General features: G+C 57.6%; 1 protein-coding gene across 1 annotated transcript; it reads left to right on the forward strand.

The window, feature by feature from the left end:
* Positions 1 to 176: 176 nt before the first annotated feature.
* Positions 177 to 22358, forward strand: MAP2K2 (mitogen-activated protein kinase kinase 2). The gene is made up of 11 exons (XM_061150667.1): positions 177 to 345; positions 4014 to 4224; positions 8510 to 8656; positions 13466 to 13543; positions 14181 to 14232; positions 14312 to 14436; positions 14994 to 15207; positions 17069 to 17133; positions 18249 to 18310; positions 19188 to 19233; positions 20868 to 22358. The coding sequence occupies exons 1-11, from the start codon at positions 254 to 256 to the stop codon at positions 20976 to 20978; spliced, it is 1203 nt and encodes a 400-aa protein (XP_061006650.1). The 5' UTR covers positions 177 to 253; the 3' UTR covers positions 20979 to 22358.
* The last annotated feature ends 213 nt before the right edge of the window (positions 22359 to 22571 follow it).

Here is a 22571-nt window from a genome sequence, read left to right on the forward strand (position 1 = left end):
TCCCTCCGCCTCCCGGGCTCCTGCTGCAGCGTCAGCCCCTGTCCGGCTTCGGTGGCTGCGGCGGCCCCGATCCCGCCGCTTCAGCCCCGGCGACCTTTGGGGCCCCTCGCCCCAGATCCGCAGCACCGCCCATCCTCGGCGCCGGCCTAGGCCGCGGCCGCAGCCCCGGGCTCGCGTCGGTGCCGCCCGCTCCCGGCCCGCCCCCTATGGGCCCCGGCTAGAGACGCCGCCGCCGCCGGCCCGCGGAGCCCCGATGCTGGCCCGGAGGAAGCCGGTGCTGCCGGCGCTCACCATCAACCCCGCCATCGCCGAGGGCCCGTCCCCCACTAGTGAGGGCGCCTCCGAGTGAGTGGGCCGGGCCGGGGCCGGGGAGAGGACAGGATGTCGGGGGCGGGGGGGGGGGGGTGTCCCAGAGTCGCTAGGTCTGGGGCCGGGGTCGAGGAGAGAAGAGGGGAGAGGCCCCGAGTAGCGAGATCTGGGAAGGGGGAGTCCCTGAAAGGAGGGGAGAGGGCCCAGGTAGCAAGGTCGGAGGAGGGGGTCCCTGAAGAGGAGAGGAGAGGATGAGGGACTCTGAGTATGATATTGGCGGGAGGGGGTTCCTGAATGGTGAAATTGGGCTCGGGCAGGGTTCTTGCTGGGAGATGATGGTCTGATAGTGAATCGGTCCCTGCGGGGATAAGACGGGGATATAAGGCCCTACAGAGTGAAGCTATGGTAGTGATCCCCACCTGAGGGGAGAGGATGGGTCAGGGGTCCCTAGTAGTGAAATCGGAGGAAGGGGGAGGAGTCCCTGAGTAGTGATGTAGAGGGAAGGAAGGGGTCCTTACATTCTAAGAACAGGGCACATGGGGTTCCTGAAGGGAGAAGATGGGGCAGGCAGGGTCCCTGGGAGTGAGCATGGGGTAGGGAGGTCCAAGAAAAGGGGAAGAGGGTGCCTGAGAGATGAGGGAAGGTCTCAGGGAATTTGGGGGGAAGGGAGCCTGAGAACATTTTGCTGGTAGGGAGAGGAGCTGCTGAACCTGGGGAGAGTAGTGAGGCATCCTGACAGGGGCAGAGAGGCTGGAGAAGTGGGGAGCGAGGGAGATTTGGAGGGCCAGAGGTGGGGAGAACTCATAGCAAGAAAGAAGTCAGGGGGCCTGCTAGGACCCCTGAAAAGCAAATGAACAGAGAGATTCTGAATTGAATGGATTAACAAATCCTTGAGGGGCTGGAGAAGTGGTGGTGGTGGTTTGAGGCCATGGAGGGGGACAGGAGGACTTGAGGGGAAAGAAGGGGACAGAGAAAGAACCTGGGCCTTTGGGGTTACCCGATGGCAGACTTGTCTTCAGAGCACATCCCTGACCTCCCTGCTTCGGTTCTCCATGCTGGAGCGGAACAGGACGGTCCTAGAAACCCCTTGCCGGGGTCTGTGTGCCTTGCTCATGGCTTGGTCTGTGAGAACCCAGAGGTGATGGGAGAATGGCATGTTTGGTGCCTCTCAGGGGACTTGGCCTCCCTGTAACCAAATGATGGAGGAGCGCCTTGATGCACATGTGTGTAAGTTCACATCTTTTTCTGTCCCCGAGGGTGCAGCTCAATGTGGGGATGCGTTCCTGGTTCTCAAAAAATTATCTTATTCTAGGGACTTCTCTGGCAGTCCAATGGTTAAGACCCCAAGCTTCCAATGCAGGAGACAGAGGTTCAATCCTTGGTCGGGGAACTAAGATCCCACAAGCAGTGTGGCTCAGCCCCTTACCCCCCACCCCCCAAAAAATCCACTTATTCTTACAAGAGAACTCCTTCATCATAGTTGCTTTCTCTCTCTTTTTTTTCCTTAAAATGTGATCTGTGATTTCCATCCCTTCAAGAATTCCCCCATTAGAAGAATCTGGCCATTGGAATTCCAGGGTGTTGTTTTGTTTTTTAATAACCACAGTGGCGTTGCCATTAAATGTAAGATGGATTAACCAGCTGACTCCAGAATGCATTTTAGATGTCTGTTGGGCAAGCTGAAGACTTTCCAGGGTCTGAGGGTCTGGCCACAAAAACTGCCTCTTCAGCCCTTCAGTGGAGGAGTCATGGCACATACATTTACTCCTTTGCCTCCCCTCCTTTGTTCATCACATCCTTCTTCCCCCTTTATCCAGGTCCCGGCTCAGGCGGCCGCTCCCGTGAGCCCGGGCTTTGCAGGCAGACTGGACACAGGTGTCATTCACTCCAGCCTACGCCACTTCCTTGCCTGTGATCCTCAGACAGGTTACTGACCCTCTGAGCCTTCTCCCTCCCTTAAGGGCCGGGGTCTGCAAGAAACTTGCCTCCCAGGAGGATCCTGAGAACTCAGTGAACTGGTTAAAGCTCTGGTACCTGCTCGCGATGTGGCACCTACCTCCCAGCGACCTTTTCTTGCTACCAGCTCAGGTTGACATCGCCCAGTGGCAGGTCATCTTGCTCCGGGGTGTCCTTTCACTCACATCTCTTTAAGTTGTAGGCAAGTAGTGATTGATCTTGGGGATTGGAAGGTTCCTGTCAGGACTCCAGTCTCCTCCTTTATCTCCTGCTTGAATCCCCCCTAAAAGGTCTTCCCCAGCTGGGTGGTCAGCTTTGGCCTAAATGCCCTGGAGACGGACTTCCCTGGAAGCCCAGTGGTTAGGGCTCTGAGCTTCCACTGCAGGGGACACAGGTTTGATCCCTGGTTGGGGAACTAAGATCCCATGTGCTGCACAGGGCAGCCATTAAATAAATGAATAAATTGTATAAATGCCCTGGGGAGTGGTGGCTGGGAGCCACTTCTTCTCTAGAGCTGCAGTTACTGTTTGGCTAGAGCCCCTGGCCGTGCCAGCCCTTGACACATGGTGTGTCCAAATTCAGGGGAGCTGTAAGCATAATATGCTTTCCAGATTAGTTCATTTCACCTGATTTTTTTTTAATGTGGCTAGAATTTTTTTAATTGCACACATAGCTTATGTTCTTTTTCTTAAAAAAAAAAAAAAATTACTTGGTTGCATCCGGTCTTAGTTGTGGCACGTGGGATCTTTAGTTGTGGCCTGCAGGCTTAGTTGCTCCACGGCATGTGGGATCTTAGTTCCCCGACCGGAGATTGAACCCACGTCCCCCGCATTGCACGGTGGATTCTTAACCCCTGGACAACCAGGGAAGTCCCTGTTCTTCTCTTTCGGCCAGCCCCGAGTTAGTCCTTGTGGGCACTGAGCCTTGAGCTCGTGTCCACCTGCCTGTTACAGGGAGCTGCCTTCAACTCCAGGATTTGGTTCAAAGTCAAGTCACCAGGGAAAATAGCATACTGTCATTTCCTTTGAAAGTTCCCTAAATCACCCAATAAAGTGCCATATATGTGGTTGGTTTTTAATCACCAGGTCTAGGAATGTGTGTGCATATAAACGCCTAGTGTTTACAGTAATGCTTGGGATATAATAAGCGCGTGCTGGTGGAACGGAATGCCCTGCATTTGTCTGCACCATTTATAAATTATGCCCCTGTCTTTCCCCATCCAGTGGCTGTGTGTAATCCATTTAAATTAGAGGCACGGGTGTAGCAGCTTCTTGTCGTCCTCCCCTAGGTTCTGGTTCTTTGCTCTGAGGCCAGTCTGAGTCTCAGTTTGCTCCTCCATCCTCATGAAAAATCCTGGGGACCTCCACTCCCTGACCCCTGGGCTTCTCCCCATGGTTCCTTCATCTCCTTCCCATGTGGCCCGAGCCTTTGTGTCAGGAAAGAGGCCTCCTGGGTCTGATATCAAAGCCATCGACCTACAGCTCATCCCCGAGATCTCCTAACCTTTATGATGTGGTGAGAGGTGGCTAGTTCTCTGGGAGGCCGGCTGTGTGTCTGTGGATTGTCTGTCTTTCCTACCAGATGGTAGGCTCTTGACGCACAAGAGACAAGTCTGATTCACCTGCTGGCCCCAAACCCCAGGGCCCGGGATGCAGTGGTGGCACGGTGACCCTGGCTCAGACCAAGTCATCTTCTGGTGGCTCGCTCACTCTGGCTCACGCTCACCCTTGCTCTCGGGGTCTCTGCAGAGCACACCTGGTGGACCTCCAGAAGAAGCTAGAGGAGCTAGAGCTTGACGAGCAGCAGAAGAAGCGGCTAGAAGCCTTCCTTACCCAGAAGGCCAAAGTCGGCGAACTCAAGGACGATGACTTCGAACGGATCTCCGAGCTGGGAGCCGGCAATGGCGGAGTGGTCACCAAGGTCCAGCACAGACCCTCGGGCCTCATCATGGCCAGAAAGGTGAGATACAGCTGGCAGTAGGCGACTGCTCTGTCCCCGTGCTCTGTGGGTGCCGGTGGTCAGTGGTCCGGGCAGGTTCCCTGGAGATGGGAGGGAAGGTTGAAGGGTGCAGGCATCTGCTTTCTGATTGGCTCCTGGGCTCAGAGGCCCCATCTCCCAGCTTGGGTTCTAGTTAGACTGTGGCAATGCAGGCTTGCCTCACGCAACTCCTCCTCTAAGACCACCCTCTGCCATCCCAGCTGTGGCTACAGTTCAGATTCACAGGAACGGACTGGCTTGAGAAAGGAGCAGATGGAAGAGAGGAGAGTCAGGTGCCCTTAGAGCCGGCTGCCCCCTGACATCAGAGCCAGAAGAAAGCTCTGCCCACCAAGACCGGCTGCTGGGAGCGACGGTCACTTTTTGGGGGATGGGGTCTGAACGACACGTGTTAGCCAGTGTTCTCCAGAGAGAGGGAACCTCTGGGGGCATGGAGGGGAAGAGTAGACACTGGCTCGGACAGTCATAGGGGCTGGCAGGTCTGAAGTCGGCAGGGCAGGCCTGTGGGCTCCAGACCCAGGGAAAAGCTGAATCTGGAGGTGGATCCCATCCCTTCTTGGAAGGCTTTCACCTGATTGGATAAGGCCCACCACTTAGAGGGTCACCTGCTTCCTTCAGAGTCTGATGATTCCTGTGTTAAATCACATCTAAAAATACCTCCACAGTGACTTCTAGATGGGTGCCTGACCCAACAACTGGGTGCCATGGCCTTACCACGGGGTCATGTGAAGTGACCATCACCTCCCTGTTCAGTGCAGACCCTGATGCTGAGACGACCCTCATCGGGCCTGCTGTGTGGCTGCCCTCCTGGTCTGTGGGGGAGGGTCCCTGAGAGACGTCGGGGGTGGGGAACAGGAGGAGGTCCCCACCGGGGGACAGTGGCCCCTGCACACGTCCCCAGGGCCGTCGTGTTGACATAGAGAGCCCCCTCTTTGGATCCCATCATCTGGACCCTATGGTTTCTGAATCGCATTCTTGGACATCTGACCACCCCATACCCTGGCGACAGGGGATCTGTGCAGGGCCCGCCTTTCCTGGGAGATGTGCACTTGGGGCTTCTGCTGGGGTCTGTCGCTTGGCTGTCTGCCTGCCGAGCCCCTCCCTCCTGAAATGTACAACCCCTCGTTTTTATTTCTGTCTGCTTTCCGCAGGCCGCCTTTTCCAAATCAGAGCAGCCCCAGAAATCCCTGCTCTCCCCGAAGCACCCCCCACTCCAGGGAGCAGAAGGGCAGCCATGAAATTCAGACAGCAGTGGGGGGTGGTAGGGACTTGAACTCAGAGTGCTTTCTCAGGGTCGGAAGGGTCTTCAGGTTGGCCAGGACTCTTGCAGGTGATAGATAACCTGACTTATATAACCACGGATTTTTGAGAGTTTATCTACAGCTTTCTTAAAGCCTGTGAAGTGGGGCTTCAGAGTTTGAAGTTGGAGAGGTGGGCAGGTGTAGTCTAGCTAGTAGCCCTGCGCCACGTATGTCTGTGCCCCGCTTTGACTCCCGCCTCGGTCACAGACTCTCTTTGCTGTTTTTGCAACTTTCCTGAGCTTCTATAATCCTTTGAAAATAAAAACTTTGGTGGGGAGGGAGGGGAAGGGACTTCCCTTAGCAGTCCAGTGGTTAGGACTTGGCACTTTCACTGCCAGGGCCAGGGTTCGATTCCTCATTGGGAAGCTGACTCCAAAAAAAGAAAGAAAGGAAAAAAGAAGGGTCCAAAAACTGGGGGGGAGTGGGTCTCAGATTTTGTTCTGCATCAGGCGTGATCTCCTCTGGTTGCCTGTGGCCTGTGCAGCCACGCACCCAGGGTCACACAGTTCAGGGAGACCTTCCCCGGTGGCCCTGGAGCCCTCAACTGGTCTTTGGGGGTCCAGAGCTCCTGGAGGGCCAGTTCACCCCAAAGGCCTGTTTGCCGGTATCCAGCCAAGGACACAGGTGGGGAAATGGACATGACACAGTGGTGTTTAGGCTCAGTGACTTCCTTCCTTCCACTACCCTTGGTAGAATTCCGAGTTCCCAGGAAGCTGAGTCTGAATTCCATGCATTCCAAGAGTGTGAGCTTATCAGATGGCCCAGGTGTGAGGGTGAAGGTGGGGCTGGCAGGATCATCGGGGATCCTGCTGAGGGCTCTGGTCCCTCCTGGCCCTCTGATGGGCAGGGCAGTATCCTGCGCAGTTCCACACGAGCAGTGAGGCCAGTCCCACAAGACCCAAGGGAGCTGGTCTCCAAATGTTCTCTGGACTCCAGCGTGGCATCCCGACTCCTCCTGCGTCCTGAGTCCCAATGGACTCAGAGTGTGTCGTGCCCACAGGGCTCTCCTGATTTCCTGTGCTCCCAGCGAAGGAATGTGTGTTCAGCCTCTGTGTGTGTTCCTCCCCTCGGTCCCACTGGCTTTAAGAACGGAGGTTACAGGCCTACCCAAGGCCACGTCCCAACACTGGCCACCTTCTTTGGAGTGATGGCCCTGAGTCAGCTGGCACAAAACCCCAGTGTGCATTCTCGTGCCCGTAGACCAGCAGCTCTGTTCTCCTGAGAACCTGAGGCCGAGCTGGCCGCTGTCTGGCTTGGACCTGAATCCTCTTGGGTCTGTTCTTTGCAGTTGACCTAGTCTGTGGGCACGTGCTGGGTATCCCCTCACAAGAGAGAGCCATCCTGCTGGGGTTGGCCGTGGGAAGGCACGCTGTCCGAGAGCCTGCGACCAGAGCTCGGCTCTGCAGGCAACCTTCAAGTAGGGGTGGGAGGTTTTGCCTGGGGGCCTCGTGGGCACCAGGCACCATGTTGCCAGAGTCTTCCACAGTTCTCCAGGTTTTGAGGGGCATTCGTGTGGGTCCCACACATACACTGTGCCCCCTGAGCTTGGCCCACACCCCTCCAACAGGCCGCTCTCTGTTCTTCCACCTGGCACCCCCACCATCCCTTGTCCATCTGGCTGAGTCCCACCCATCCTTTGAGGCCTGGCCTCAGTGTCAGCGGAATCCTGGGGCACCTGTCTGTGATTCCTCCATCAGCACCTCTACCACCTGGGGTTGCTCTGCCTGTGTCTCACCCATTCCCGGTGGCATGTCCCCTCCAAGCAGGACCTTCTCTGCTGTCTGCTCATCACTGGCCCTGCGCGTAATCAACTGCACAGAAATGTCTGTTGAGTTGGTCACATTCAGATAGCTGGGCTCTGGCTCTGCCTCTCTGACAGGGGTGGGTGGGAATTATACCCTTGCCTTGTTGTATCGCGGTGGCTGGGGCACCTGGGACTCTGAGCAGCCAGGTCAGCGATCTACAGCCTGGCTCTCTCCTGCCAGGCATCTTGGCTTCCTTGGGATTTGTAGCTGGGCGTTGCTCTGGGCCCTTTGTCAGCTGTCTTCTGCATCTCTAGGCGGTCCTTTCCTTCCTCGTCTTTCCAGGTATCATGATCAATTTGGTGACAATCCTTTCTGTTTACTTGAACTCAAGGGAAGGGGAGTCAGGCTCCCAGGGGGGCAGCGGGAGGCTCTCTCTGGTCTCTTGGCTGGCAGGGGAAGGGGAAGGGGAACCCACCCTGACGAGGGGCAGCGGTGAAGCAATTGCCCCGTCGAACAGGGCACTGCTGGGTTTGCTCCTGGGAAGGGCTGACACTCTGTACAATTTGATTCACAGAGCTCCCCCTGTAACCAAGTGGACAGTGTTGCCTCTGATGATACTTTTTTTAAACAGCTTTAATGAGATATAGTTCACCTACCATACAATTGACCCTTTTAGAGTATTTAACTCAGTGATTTTCAGTATATTCATGGAGCTGTGCATCCATCACCATCATCAATTTCAGAACATTTTCATCACCCCAAAATGCATTCCATCCCCATGAGCAGTCACTCCCCCACCCCACCCTCAGGCCTGGCAATCAGAGACCCACTCTCTGTGTCTGAGGATCAGCCTGTTCAGGATGTTTCCCATTAGTGGAATCACACCTTGTGTATCCTTCTGTGTCTGCTCCTCTCACTTAGCGTTATGTTCTCAGGCCACATCCATGTGATAGCGAGTGTCGGGGCTTCTCTCCTCGTCATGGCTGAGTGATGCTTCCATGCGTGGAGGGACAGCATCCTCAGCCTGTCCCTCCTTCAGTTGATTCAGGGTGTACGGGTTGCTCCCACCTTCCAAATTCTGTGAACATTCCCGTTCAAGTCTGCACTTGGGTGTGCGTCCTCGGCTCCCAGGTAGGTGAATGACCCCTCCTTTCTAGGCCCCTCAGCCGTGTGGCCCTGACCCCGTCCCCATCTCCCCCGCAGCTGATCCACCTGGAGATCAAGCCGGCCATCCGGAACCAGATCATTCGAGAGCTACAAGTGTTGCACGAGTGCAACTCCCCATACATCGTGGGCTTCTACGGGGCCTTCTACAGCGACGGCGAGATCAGCATCTGCATGGAGCACATGGTGAGCCCACCCCCCAGAGCCCTGGCCTGTTCCGGGGGCCTAGTGCAGGTGGGGAGGCGGTGCAGCTCTGTACACCCTGCACACAGCTTCCTTTGTTTCTTAAACATCACATAGCCTCCTCTCAATTTTGCTTTCTCTCTGGATCCATGAGAGACACTGCTCTCTGTGGGCTCAGAGCTGGGCCCATCTTGTTCCCTCCATTGGTTGTCCCAGTGTCCATGTGCACCCATCGGGTAATTTATGAAGCACTGTTGCCGGACACTGAGGTTGTTCCCAGTCCCTGCCGCATTATGTAAAAATGCTACATTGAAAGTCCTTGCACCTGGGATTTCCCTGGTGGTCCAGTGGTGAAGACTCTGCGCATCCGCTGAGAGGGATGAGAGTTCAATCCCTGGTCAGGGAACTAAGATCCCACATGCTATGTGGTGCTGCCAAAAAAAACCAGGAAAGTCTGTGCACCTAAGCAGGCCCACCTGGGGAGGGCTGCTCGAAGAAACGCTTGACTACTCCTTCCCACGTGCCCTCTGGCCGGAGTGTGTGGTCTGGGGACACAGCTCTGGACCCCCAGCTCAGGCCCATGGGGACCAGGCCTCTGTAGTGGAGGGTGGGTGCCCATCTCCTTTAAACCACGACTGATTCCTATGCACCCTGTCATTAAGGAACTCTGGTCTCAAGGCTCAGAAATGGGAGGGATTGAATGTCATGAAAGCAGAAGTGGTCAGAGCTGAAGACTCCTGGAGGAAACACTGCCGGCCCTCTGCCACCCGCGCTCGGCAGGTAGAGCCCTGCCCGAGCCCAGCCGTCCAGGCCTCGGCCCTCGGGGGCCCTTGCAAAACCAGGATGCAGTGTGGCTTTCAGCAGGCAGCTTCCGTTACGCCCGGCCTCCAGCACACTGTCCTCTCTGATGGTTTTGTAATGAAGGCAGGAAACGAATTTAAGCAAGAGCCCGCCAGGAATGCACGTGAGCCGCAGGGAGGGTTCCCCCCCAGCTGGCAGTGCCCAGTGGGTGCCCCTTTCTCACTGGCGAGAAGGTGGTCATATCTGCCCACCCACCTGACCACCTCCTTGCAGATGAGAGTCAGGCAGAGTCAAAGCGAGAAATGGACGTGAAGTCACTCTGGTCTGAGGAGGCCTCTGCTGTATTGTAATGAACCCCCCACTCCCACCCCCACCTCTCTCCTTCTTCCCTTCCCCCTGCCCCCTACCTCCTCTCTTTGTTTTTGGCCACAGCACACAGGCGTGGTACATGCAATCTTAGTTCCCCAACCAGGGATCAAACCTGCACTCCCCACTTTGGAAGCACGGGGTCGTTAAGACCCCATGAAACCACCAGGGACGTCCCCCAGCTTCTCTTCAGCCACCCCCACCCCTGCTCCCTAGATATCCTGAGTCAGGAGGCTCCTCTCTCCTGGCAAAGGAGAGGCAGCGTCCCAGCCCCGCCCCTCTTCTTCCCCCTCCACTCTCAGTGGGTGTGAAGCCTCGGTTCCTGTGAGGCTCTTTCCCGCAGCACACATGATGCTGGGGGGATGCTGGATTCTCTTTGCTTGCTGGGCTCGTGCTTTAAGCTCCTGGTTGGGCTCTTCTGGTTCACTTTCATAGCAAGCATAAGAGGACGGTGGACATGTAGATCACACACAAACTCCAAGACATGGGCTCCAGTGTGGCCCACACACCCTGCTCTCTGCTAACAGGTGAGGACCCACAGAGCTGAGCCTTAGGGAGGCTCTTGCAGTCCCCTCACCTCCCTTCACGGGACTCTGGAAGAATGTCACACTGTGTCTGTTTGAGGGGGTGAGGATGGGGCAAGGTTTTGCCTGTACGCAGGGTCCTGCTGCATTGGTTCTCCTCTCCCGCCGGCGAGCTTCGAGCTCTAGCTTGTGGAAAAAGCCTACCGGCTATGATGAGCAGTCCCAATTCAGCCCAGAAGGAGAAACTCACCTGCCAGTGCGGAAAACAGCAGAATTGGTGGCTGCCCCGGCACCCAGACCCATTCCCGGGGGAAACAAGGGGCCTGGACCAGTGGACAGTGGTGTCTCAGGGGCTGCAGTGGCCAGGGAGCAGCTGACAGACCACTCAGAGGCACCTCTTGGTACTTCTTGGCCTGCAGTCAAATGTACCAAAGAAAGCAGTCCCTTTTCTACAATAATGAAAAATCAGATGTGTTCTTCAGCAAAGGGGAGGTAAAGAATGACAGCAGGCAACTTTCCAGGGGAGAAATGAAACCCACAGGTACGCTCCGGAGGAGCAGTCCTTCAGGAGGAAAGTGTGTATCGTACGAACCCACAGATGAATGAACAGATAGACAGGCTGAAAACGCAGTCTTCCTCTGTGCACATGGATGTATGTGCAGGAGCATGGAAGAATCTGGAAGAAAATAAGTCACACTTTGGGAAGGCTGGTGGAATTGCTGGGAGATCAGGGTGCAGTTCATCTGCATTTGAATTTTTAAGAGGAATGTATCAGGTTTCTTTGGAGGTCCAGTGTTTAAGAATCCGCCCGCCAGTGCAGGGGACACGGGTTCAATCCCTGGTCCAGGAAGAGTCCACACGCCCTGGAGCAGCTAAGCCTGTGCACCACAGCTGAGCCCGAGCTCTGGACCCTGTGCTCCGCCCCCAGGAGAAGCCACCACAGTGAGAAGCTCTCACATGGCAACAGAGACCCAGGGCAGCCAAAAACAAATTTTAAAAAATCTTTTAAAAAAAGCTACTAAAAGAAGGATCTATTCATGTGCTCCCTTCTCAATGAGTGGAGGGCTTTGGGATGCTCAGAGGACACAGGGGCAAATTGAAAGCTCACAGTCATGCATAAGGAGTAAGACCCAGGCTCAGAGGGACCTTGCCATGGGGCTTCTCATACCACATCCTGTCCCATGTCTCCTCAGCTGTGGACCCGGGGCTCCCCACTGGGCGGTGTGGAGGCCCTTCGTGGTTGTCACAGCCAGGGAGATGGTTCTGGGGGGCAGAGATGCTGCCCATGGCGCCCAGGATGGTCCCTCACAGAGAATGGCCCGTTCTAACGTTGGGGGCGAGGTGAAGAAGAACCTCACTGTGTTCTGAGCCACCTTGAGACCCCATCCTGGGGCCTCTCCTGGCCCCATCTCCGCATGAATGTTCGCCCTGAACACCGTCCCACAGATGTATCACAGCCCTTCGGAAAATCAGGAGCCAAGTCGGAAAGAGAGAGACCACGATCCTTTCCAAACATTCCTTTAAGGTTGAGAACAGAAGTGCTTCCCTGGCGGTCCAATGGTTAAGAGTCCGCCTGCGAGTCTGGGGGGACACGGGTTCCATCCCTAGTCCGGGAAGATCCCACATGCCATGGAGCAACTGAGCCCGTACCCCACAACTACTGAGCCTGTGCTCGAGAGCCCATGCTCCATGACAAGAAAAGCTACCGTAGTGAGAAGCCTGCACACAACGAAGAAAAGCCCCTGCTTACCGCAACTAAAGAAAGCCCAAGTGTAGCAGTGAAGACCCAGCACAGGCAAAAATAAATAAATAATTTTTGTTTTTGTTTTAATGAGAAGAAAAGGAATTCCCATCTCACCAAGCCTGTAGAATGGGGCTGGGCCAGCAGCCTGTCTGCTGGGTGCACCAGGCCGCCTGGTCCCGTGGGTTCCTCTCCAGCCACGCCCACTATGGGCGCATGCACGGTCACTCGCCCTCAGTTTGGGGCAAGTCCATAGAGCCTGCATGGATTCCTAAAGTGTCAGAGGGCCTGGGGTTTTCCAGAACTCTCAGCACAGCCCTTCTCACCAGACACAGTGGGAACAGAGGGCTAGGAAGGGGGACTAGGCATCCCCGAGCCTGCAGGCTTCTTCCCCACCCCCCCAGCAAAGTGAGAGGCCTCCTGGGGCAGCGGGTGGCCACAGGGGCCCTGGAGCAGGGGAGAGAGAAAACAGGCTGTCCTCCTAGCCTTGAGTTCCCATTTCGACCACCCCTGCCAGCATCCCCCAGGTCCAGCTCTGGCTGCCAGGCACCCTGGGGGGGTTTCCGTGTGGCCAAGAGGTGCTGTGGGCCAGTCGGCGACCCCTGGAGTTGTGGTCTCCACGTTTGCACAAGACCTTGCACAAGACCCTGGGTTTCTGTCGTTTCCTCATTAGCTTGTGGATTTGGGTCCCCGCCCGGGTCGGGGAACCGACTAGGGTGACCTGTGTCAGGTCCTTTGCTGGATGTACCAGGGGCAGGAGAGTGAGCAGTGGCTGTCGCTTGCTCCCCTTCCCCTGTGCCCATCAGCCATCAGGCCTTCCTGGCGGAGCTGGGGAGGCTTCGGCCAGGGAGCAGTGAGGGAACTCATGGGCTTGGCCTCCCTTCTGCGCTGGGCACTTGGGCTGGCACCCCTGTGGCCTCGCTCCCCTTTCCACGGCCATGGCCGGCTTGCTGGAAGGGGACCCAGGCCCAGAGCTGCGAGCCCACTCGGATGCACTCTCTGGTGCTCTGGCTGTGAGCTCGACCTCTAGCCCGTGGAGCAGTGGCCTCTGTGGCTCCACTCTGCCTGCCACTACCTGGCAGCCTCAGGAAGGTTGAGTCCTATTGTCCAGCCAGGGCCTGGGTTCCAGGAAGCTCAGCCACCTGGGAGCATGGTGGCAGCCTTTCTGCTTCTTGAGCCCCTGAAGCAATGGGAGTCCCTGCCTTGTGCCCGCGGGTCGCCTCTGGCTGTGGTCTGGCTTCTTTCCTGCAGACACGAGTGACCATCCGCTCGCCAGGAGCCTGGGAAGTGGTTTGTTTTCCAGCCTGCTGCTCTGGTGTCCCAAGGCCCTGGCCTGGCAATGGCTCAGAGCAGCTCGCCTGTCCCCTGTGCTGTCCCCAGGATGGCGGCTCCCTGGACCAGGTGTTGAAAGAAGCCAAGAGAATCCCCGAAGAGATCCTGGGCAAGGTCAGCATCGCGGTAAGTGTGTAGGCACGCGCCTGGCCCTGCACTCTGAGGGTTCATTACTGCTCTTCCCCGCTTCCAGGTGACCAGGCTTCAAGGAGCCCCTGGAAGCCAGTGGTGGCCATCAGCGTGGCCCCCTTCAAAGAGGCAGAGGTGCCATTGCCAGCCTCCACCAGCTGCGTGCCTGAGCGGGCCAAGTCCCTTTGCCCGTGAAGTGGGGTAACGCTCCCCGGCCCATGCAGGCCTTGGGCGAGGGGAGGAGACGCTGTGACCCCAGACATGTGGTGTCCCACGGTGCTGTCATCGTTGACTGTGGCCTCACTGACTTGGTGAAACAGCCTCTCCATCCTTCACCCTGTCAGCCTGGGGAGCCTGAGCACAGTCCCAACAGTGAAGGGCTTAACAGAGGATGCCCCTGGGGCTGGGGTGACCTCCGGGGCAGGGGGCTGGCTGGACACTTACAGCCTTAGGCCTTGTCTTAGCTCCCAGGGATCCCAGACCGTCCTCAGACGAGGAAAGAGCATTGCCCACGTCACAGGCAGGGGACTTTGTGAGAGTCGGTGAGGTGGGTGACTGTGGTGACTGTCTTGTGGCCACTGTGGCCTGGCCCTGGGGACAGTCCCCCTGACAGCGCCCTGCGGCTCCCCTGCAGGTTCTGCGGGGCCTGGCATACCTCCGGGAGAAACACCAGATCATGCACCGAGGTAAGGGGAGGGCACCCCGGCCTTGGGGCGTGCAGGGGGTGAGGGGTGGCAGTGTCCTCACTTCTGGCTCTGCCCCCAGACGTGAAGCCATCCAACATCCTCGTCAACTCCCGAGGGGAGATCAAGCTGTGTGACTTCGGGGTGAGCGGCCAGCTCATCGACTCCATGGCCAACTCCTTCGTGGGGACGCGGTCCTACATGTCTGTGAGTCCTTCCTTGACCCGCTGTGTCCCTAGATTCTTCTGCGATCCTCCCTGCCACCAACCCTGTCAGCTTTTCCCTGTTTTCCAGGTTTTCCAGAAGCCTACTCTTGCCTATTGTGCCATTTCTGTCTTTGCTGGGTTTCTCCTCTCCTTTGAATTTCCAGTCTCCTTCGTCTTCTCACTTGGGTTTTTGTCTTTCTGCCCAGCTCCTCTCCGCTGCTAGTAAAAGTCCAGTCGGGGAGAATAGTCAGTCAGTTTCTGAGTCACTATTTTAGTAGCCATCCAGGCGATTTTAAGAGCAAATTGTGAGAAGTCAGTCTTGGGATTGTCCTGAGAACAACATGTCCCTGGGCAGGGCACTCTCCAGCTGTGGGTTGTGGGTCTGTTGGGGGGCTGCTGTCAGCTCTGGTGGATGGAGTGGAGGGAGGAGACGGAATGGCTTGCTTTCTGTCGCTGGGTCTCTGGAGGGATCCCAGAGTGGGACAGGGGTGCGGGGGGGCCCCAGGGTGCCAGCTCCTCCTTGTCACCCTTGGGGTGTCTCTCCCTGTCTCCCTGCAGCCGGAGCGGCTACAAGGCACCCACTACTCGGTGCAGTCAGACATCTGGAGCATGGGCCTGTCCCTGGTGGAACTGTCCATCGGAAGGTACCCCATCCCCCCGCCGGATGCCAAGGAGCTGGAGGCCATATTTGGCCGGCCCATGGTCGATGGTGCGGAAGGAGAACCTCCCAGCATCTCGCCGCGGCCGAGGCCCCCCGGACGCCCCATCAGCGGTAGGGCTCCAGGCTGGGGCTCCCAGCTTGGATGGGCCCCAGAGGCTAGGGATGGCAGCTGCCTCCCCACGGGCCCCTCTCAGCACCACCTGTCCCCCTGGGCCGTACTCCCTGCGGTCGGCAGTCCTCAGATGGTCCTGTGGCTTCTGGGGACAGTGCTGCAAGTGCCCCAGACCCTCCCGTCTGGGGCCACTGCACCTGTTGCTGCCAGCTGGCTGGGTCGAGAGGCTCAATCCTCAGCCAGGGCGGGGGGTGGGGTAGGGGGATGGTTTCTCCCACATTTTATCACGAGAACATTCAAGCAAACGAAAAGCCGAAGGGTTGCCCAGCAAGCAGGCTTGCAGCCACCACCTGCCATGGCTGTTCTCCTGTGTCAGGTCCAACCTTTTGGGGAGCGCAAATTGAAAGGAACTCAACTCAGGGTCTCCTCCAGTGGCTGGTGGCTTCAACCCTGTTGCATAGCCCGGCATGGGCGGGAAGAGTTGTGTCCCGCAGAGGCCTCACGGTACCTGGACCAGCCACCTGTGAGATTCAGGCTGATGCTTGCACCATGTTGAGGGCTGGCTCAGGGTCATGGTCACAGCTCAGATTGTATAATTAGGCAACAGCACTTAGGGATCTGTGACTTTATTTTAGTTTTCTTAAGTCAGGTGACTGGAAGAGAGTTGAATTAAGTTTGAGACCAAAGGACTATGCAGCAGACTGCAGTTGGTTGGCTGGTTCCTAACAGCTTTATTGAGATAGAATTCACATAGCATAGGATTCACTCGATTCAGGCTCATAACACTGGATTTTTATACCTTCACAAGGATGTCCAACCACCACCTTATCTGAATCCAGAACATTCTCGTCACCTCAGAAGGAACCCCTGTCCCTCTCCCCTCCCCTGACAACCAGGAACCCACTCTCTGTGTCTGTGGATCTGCCTGTTCTGGATGTTTCCCATCAGTGGAATCACAGCCTGTGTGTCCTTCCGTGTCTGCTGTTCTTACTGAGCGTCGTGTTCTCAGGGTCCGTCCACATCATAAGTGTCGGTGCCTCGCTCCTTTTTTATGGTCACATAATATTCCACTACGTGGCATCTGTTCACCATGGATAGACACATGTGTCATCAGTTGGTTTTCACAATATTTTCAAGCCGAAGGAAGCCCCTGCTTCCCTGCTGCCATGCTCAGACTGCTGGGCTGTTGTAACTTCCTCTGAGGGGAGAACCCCCCACCCAAATCTGTGTCCTCAGGCTGTGGCCCCTCCTTTCCCTGCCTGACTCCCAAATCATGCCCCAACCTTCCAGGCAGGGAGGAGCAGTGGGCTATGCCAGGCCATTCGCCTGCCAGCACCTCCCCCAGCCCGGCCCCAGCCCGAGTGCCCATTTCAGGACAGGGGACAGAAGGCAAAAGTCCAGCTGCCAAATGTAGGCCTGGCCAGCTGGGTCTAGGACAGGGGTCAGCCACCGCGGCCGGCCACCACTGTGAGCCCGCAGGTCTGGGCAAGGTCATACACACAGCTGCCTGCCCACCGCCACCCCCTCCACCACCCCCCCAAATGCCCTGCCTGCACCGGGAACAGGGGTTTGGATTTGGGACAGCCCAGACGCGGCCCCATGCCAGATGTATGCCTTGTCAACCAAAGTTCCTATTTGTTTCCATGTTTGGGGTTTGTTTCCTTTTTCTCATTCACTTGAGGGTCAGGAGAGAAGTTCCTTTCCCAGGAGGGCAGCCGGGCCAGGGAGCCTGCCCTGTGGTTCAGGCCGGGTGGGAGGAGGGTGGTCGGCCTCGCATTCCATACACTCAGGCCTTGACGCCAGACAGAAGCACGGTGGCCACCTGCCCATCTCACCCGAATTCATTTCTGCCCCGGGCAGGTCACGGGATGGACAGCCGGCCGGCCATGGCGATCTTTGAGCTGCTGGACTACATCGTGAACGAGGTGCGTGCCCAGAGCCCTGCTGGCAGGTTTTCCACACCAGCGGGAGTAAGCTATTCCTGTTGGAAGGCGTTCCCCCCCCCCCTCAGAAGAGAATTGGACACATAGACTGTGAGGTGTGTGGAGGAGGGGCTGCAGGGAGAGATGGAGACCGTTGTCTTCAATAGGATGTTGTTACTAGGTGTGAAGACGTGTGGCCTCACTTCTACCTGCAATATATAGACCTACTCTCCCCAAGGGGCTGTTTTCTTATCTTTATAGAGACGAACCCAGAATTGTCACTCTGAGCCCGGGGGCTAAGTGCCAGGGCCCAGGCGTCCTGACACCCGCACCTCCTTCTCTGAGCATCTTAGTGTCTGTGTGTGAGGTCGTGAGTCCTCCCACTTCCTCAGAGACGGTTCAGGTGTCCCCCTCCCCTCAGGGAGCCCCAGCCCATGAGAGTGCAGCATGGATGCCCACTGTACAGATGGGTACATCAAGGCATGAGGAGGGGAACGGCACAGGACCTAGTAGGAACTGACCCCAGAGCCAGCCCTCTCAGCATGGCTGCATCACTGTCCTGGGCCCTGGGACAGACATGGTTTCCGGTAGCCCTGGAATGTTGGGGTGGCTGGCCTTGGCCCAGGCTTGGCTCTCAAGGTGAGCAGCTCAGGGCAGGGTCAGTGATGACAGAGCTGGGCGGGTGGCTCTGGTGAGAGCACTTCTGCACCCAGCAGCACTGCCCGGGCCCAGCTAGCACGTCCTTCCCAAGGAGGTGGAGGAGTGGGCTCCCCCAGTTTGCAGGCCCAAACCCCAGCAGCTGCTGCCTCCCTGAGATCCACACCCTCAGCTCACTCCAGGCACTTCCAAAGGAGGCGGACGGGATGGCCCCTTCTCCTTCTCTCCAGAACCAGTTGTGATCCGAACACGAGAGCTCTTGAAAGAAAACCTGGGAAGAGGCAAACCCAGGTGGCAGGGCAGGCAGCAGGGCTCCCAGGGAAGCTGCTGGAGGGAGTAGGGTGGTGGCTTCTGCTTCCATGAGAGGTGTCCTGAGGGGCCGCACGGCTCGGCGGTGTCTTCCCCCTGATTCCCAAACCATCCTTGACCTCTGACCCCCACCCATCTGGTCTGTCCCTCAGCCTCCTCCCAAGCTGCCCAACGGTGTGTTCACCCAGGACTTCCAGGAGTTTGTAAATAAATGGTAAGATGGGGCGGGTTGGGGGAGCAGGCTGCCTGCTTCCTGGGGTGACGGCCAGGGCCTTGGGGATGCTAGATGATGGCAGCATCTGGTGGGACTCGAGCTCACCTGAGAATCAGTCCCCCTCCCAAAGCTGCTGAGTCTCATCCCAACTTATCCCCACCACCCCAAGTGAAACCAGACCCTTTGGAAATCACACAATTTCCACCCTGCCTTCTGCCAGCAGGCACCCCAGTTTGCTGGCCCTTCAAGCCCGTCACCTCCCAGCTCCCAGGTCAGCCTTCGAAGCCTGTTTCAAGGAGACAGCCCTCTTCCCCCTCTGTGGGTGACGCGGCCTCAAGCCAGCGGACCGTGGCCCCAGAGGGCCGGTCTGCCGGGCGCCCCGCGTGTTCAGATGCACACATGGCATCCCGGGCTTGCATGTCCTGCAGCCGATCTGCGGCTGTGGGTGCCGCCATCCCCCACTACCCTGTGAACCTCTCTGTGCCCCGGGAGGCTGTCAGTTTAAAGAACCGCCACTCAGCCCTGAGCTGCCCTGAACAACTGCCTTTACATAGTTCTGCTTTTCTGAAGGAAAAACATCCATTTTGACACTTGGACTCGAGCTTGGGGTTTTTTATTAGACGTTTAGCTGCGGTTGCTACTAGGCCTCTGAGCAAGCAGCAGCCTGGGGCTTTCCCACGCTCTGTCCCTTTCCCTCTTGTCCTGGCCCCAGGCCCTCACCCTTCCCTCCTGGGCCAGGCATCCTGCTCTCACACCAAAGGGTGCAGTGGGGCCCCTCGCCCCCACGGTCCAGGCGGCCAAGGGCAGAAGGATGCAGGCTCCTCCCCTCGGCACTGACTGCCTGCTTCTCCTCTCTCCCACCTCCTGGGACCCGCAGCCTAATTAAGAACCCAGCTGAGCGAGCAGACCTGAAGATGCTCATGGTGAGTGACACCCAAATTTTGAAGACTCGGGGGTCCCTAGCAGGCCCTCTGTGCCCCAAGTGAACACCTGAGCGGGCTCTGATGACGTGGGCTGGCATATGGAGGCCAGGCAAGCTGCAGAACCCATGTGAGTCTCCCTGGCTCACTGGAGAGTTCCATGCAGACCAGCCGAGGTCCCCCCAGCTCCCCACAGACAGAAGGGCCTGCATGCCCTGGGCTAGGGCTCAGAATGAGTGGCCTCTGAGGCGTTGGGGGCACCGCGGGGTTATCTGCCTTCCTCTAAACCATACTGCTCACCAGAACTGACCTTCTACCAGCAGGACTGCCTGCCAGCCTTAGGTGGCCATCACAGCACCTTGCACCCACGTCTGCCGTGGACATTAGGCCTTCCTCCATTGCCGGGTCTGACTCTCTGAGTCACCCCTGATGCTAAGACAGACAGCCCCTTATTTACACGTTTTGTGTCTCAGAGAGAAAACACTTCCAGGCATTCTAGGTGTGCACAGGGGGAGAAGCAGCCTCTCGGGATGGCTGTGACGTGGAAGTGTGAATAACCTAGCCACGCCTCCTGCTGGGCTTCTGTGCCCTGCCCACACCTGCAGGGGCCCCCCGCCCAGCCTTCCTCCAGCTCTGCACCTCAGGACCTTTGCACAGGATGGTCCTGATCCTCTGGGGACATGCCCTGTTGCTCTCTCCCCAGCTGTGGCCCCTGCTCCAGCACCTTCCCCAGAAAGGTACCCTCTGAGCCCACCTCTGTTAGCTGCGGGTCCCAGCTGTGGTTAGTCCGCTGTGACCCCAAGTGTGCGCCTGGCCTGGCGCACCTTGTAGGGCAGCGTCAGCATCGACCTGCTGCTTTCTAGAAGCTCCTGATTGAGCCCAGTGATGTGTGTTTGGGGTACGCATGACAAAAGAAGCCCACGTTCATGGTGGAACATTACAGACCAAGGGAACAGCAGCACAAACTTTGAAACCCCCACGGTCTCCCCCCAACCCAGCTCTGTGCCGTTCACACAGTTCAGGCCCACATCCAGGTCTCTGCCCGGGCGACACCGCGCACTGGGTGGGGCTGACTGCTGTCTTGACCGCAGGGACCCTGGTCCCTTGGTTTGTTTCTTTTCACCCAAGCCTGAGCCCCCTTTAGGAAGGTGGGAGTGGTCGTGCCTCCCCAGGGGTGAAAGAGACAGATGTCGTTTGGGGGCGTAGACCCCCCCCACCCTTCTGGACCAGGAACCTCTGGTGATTCCAAATGGGAAGGGTGACTGTGAGGGTCACTTAAACTGACAGAGGAGGTGCGATCCTGCTCCCCAGCCACACAGGCCCTATTTCCAAGCTTAGGAGCCTCCTCAGCTGGTGGTTGCCACCCGGACAGGACACACGGGGAACTTGCTGTCCTTACAGAGTCCTGTGGTTTAGTTCAGATGTCCTCACGCAAGCAGCCCTGCCTCCCATGACACGGGGCCACACCTGAGGACATCTGTGGTTGTCGCACTGGGGTCTTCTAGTGTCAGGTTAGGGGGAGGGGCACAGAGTGGCCTGCCCCTTGCCTGAGACCCTGTCCCATGTCGCTGGCCCTGGGGTGGGGTTCCAGCCATCTGTCCAGAGCCAGACTGCTCAGGCCACTCCTTCCCTTTCAGAACCACACCTTCATCAAGCGGTCCGAGGTGGAAGAAGTGGATTTTGCTGGCTGGTTGTGTAAAACACTGCGGCTAAACCAGCCCAGCACGCCCACACGCACCGCCGTGTGACGGTGGTCCTGCTGCCGCCACCCCACCCGCCCCTCCTGCCATGCCCTCCGAGGGGACGCACATGTGGCCCTCAGGCCCAGGGAGGCCGATACTGCTGTGCTGTCTTCTCAGATCCTGCTTCCTTAGGTTTAAAGAAAAAAGAAAAAAAAAAAACAAAACAGGGAAAGAAAAAGTAAATGTGCCAGTTGTGCTTCTTGTTCCTTGTTCTTGGGGTCTGGATCCCTGTCCAACCAGGGTGGACGCCTCTACCAGGGTCAACCTGGGCTCCACCAGGCCCAACCCCCAGGAGATGGAGATGGTTTTGGGCACTGGCTTTGCTCCTTTCCAAGCTGTGAGGCCTCGGAGCAGCCCCCAGAGAGGGGGTGCCATCTTGGGGTGGATGTGTGCCCCTCGCCTGGCGTCTGTCCCTTGGAGGTGGTCCCCCCAGCCCAGAAGAACAGTCGGGTCCCCAATGGCTGTCATGGGATCCTCTTCCCAAGCTTCTCCTGCCTCTGGCTGCACAGCCTGTCCTTGGCAGAATGTGACCTGCCCCCCAGGAGGTACCCACCTGTCCCCTCCTGTGCTTCGGGGAGCAGACTCTCCTGACAGCAGCCTGAGCTGACACTCGCTCGACAGAAAGGAAGCCTTGGGTTTCCAAGCTGTCGTGTGGTTGAAACCCCAGCAGATTGTGCAGATAAGGCCGCTCCCCCCACGCCTGCCACCCGACAGATGTGGGCGGGCGGCTCTGTGTCACCTCTACTCGCCCAGCAAATCAGAAGTGACCACATGGGGCACGTCACTCTTGGGGCCTTGAACTGTCCAGCCGGCGGCTGTGAGGTTGTCCTGGCTCCCACTGTCCATTGGGGTGCCCAGCCAGGCCCCCTGCCATGGTCTGCGTGAGGCTTGAAGCTGACACCCAGCCTTTCCACCTTCAGGGCTGTCCCTCCTCTGATGGTGGAGGCCGCCTCTGAGCCATCGGCGGTAGGAAGTGGTGGAGGGCAGGGCCTCTTCTAAGGCTTCCCCTCCTCCCAGCTCTGCGAAGATGAAGCTCTGAGCCTCCCCCCAACCCCAATACTTCCTGAAGGCTTGAAACAAGTTGATATTTATCTGTGATAAGTTTCAGAGGAAGGTTCTCCGAGGGCAACGGGCCTGGGGTGAGCCACACCGGCCCTGCATTTCTAGAGAGGGGGCTGCAGAAGATGGGGGCATGTGGCCCTGTGGGAGCTGCTGGATCCTTTCTTCTCTGGGAGACCCTGCTAGTCTCTTGTGTGTTTTTTTCCCCCGCTCTGTGGTCACCAAAGAGAAGACAAATTGGTAGCTCTTCCAACCAGGTTTCTGCCACTTCATGGTTGCCTCTGAAATCTCACCTAATTTAGAAAAGAATAAAAAAGATAACTAAAAGTGGCAGAGGTGTGGCTCTGTGGGCACCCCGGCTCCCTCCAGAGCCTCAGAGGGGGAAGGGGACCTAACGGGTGAACTGTGACTCAGCATCTTGGCCCGTGGGCGCCCAGCACTGGCGGTCACAGACAGGCCCATCTTTGGGCCAATCCTGTACAGCCAGGCTTCAGGCCTGACTGCTTTCTGTTAACAGGGCCGACGGCCACTTGCAAGGAG

This window comes from Dama dama, chromosome 9 (genome assembly GCF_033118175.1).
Source record: "Dama dama isolate Ldn47 chromosome 9, ASM3311817v1, whole genome shotgun sequence".
NCBI classification, from domain to species: Eukaryota; Metazoa; Chordata; class Mammalia; order Artiodactyla; family Cervidae; genus Dama; species Dama dama.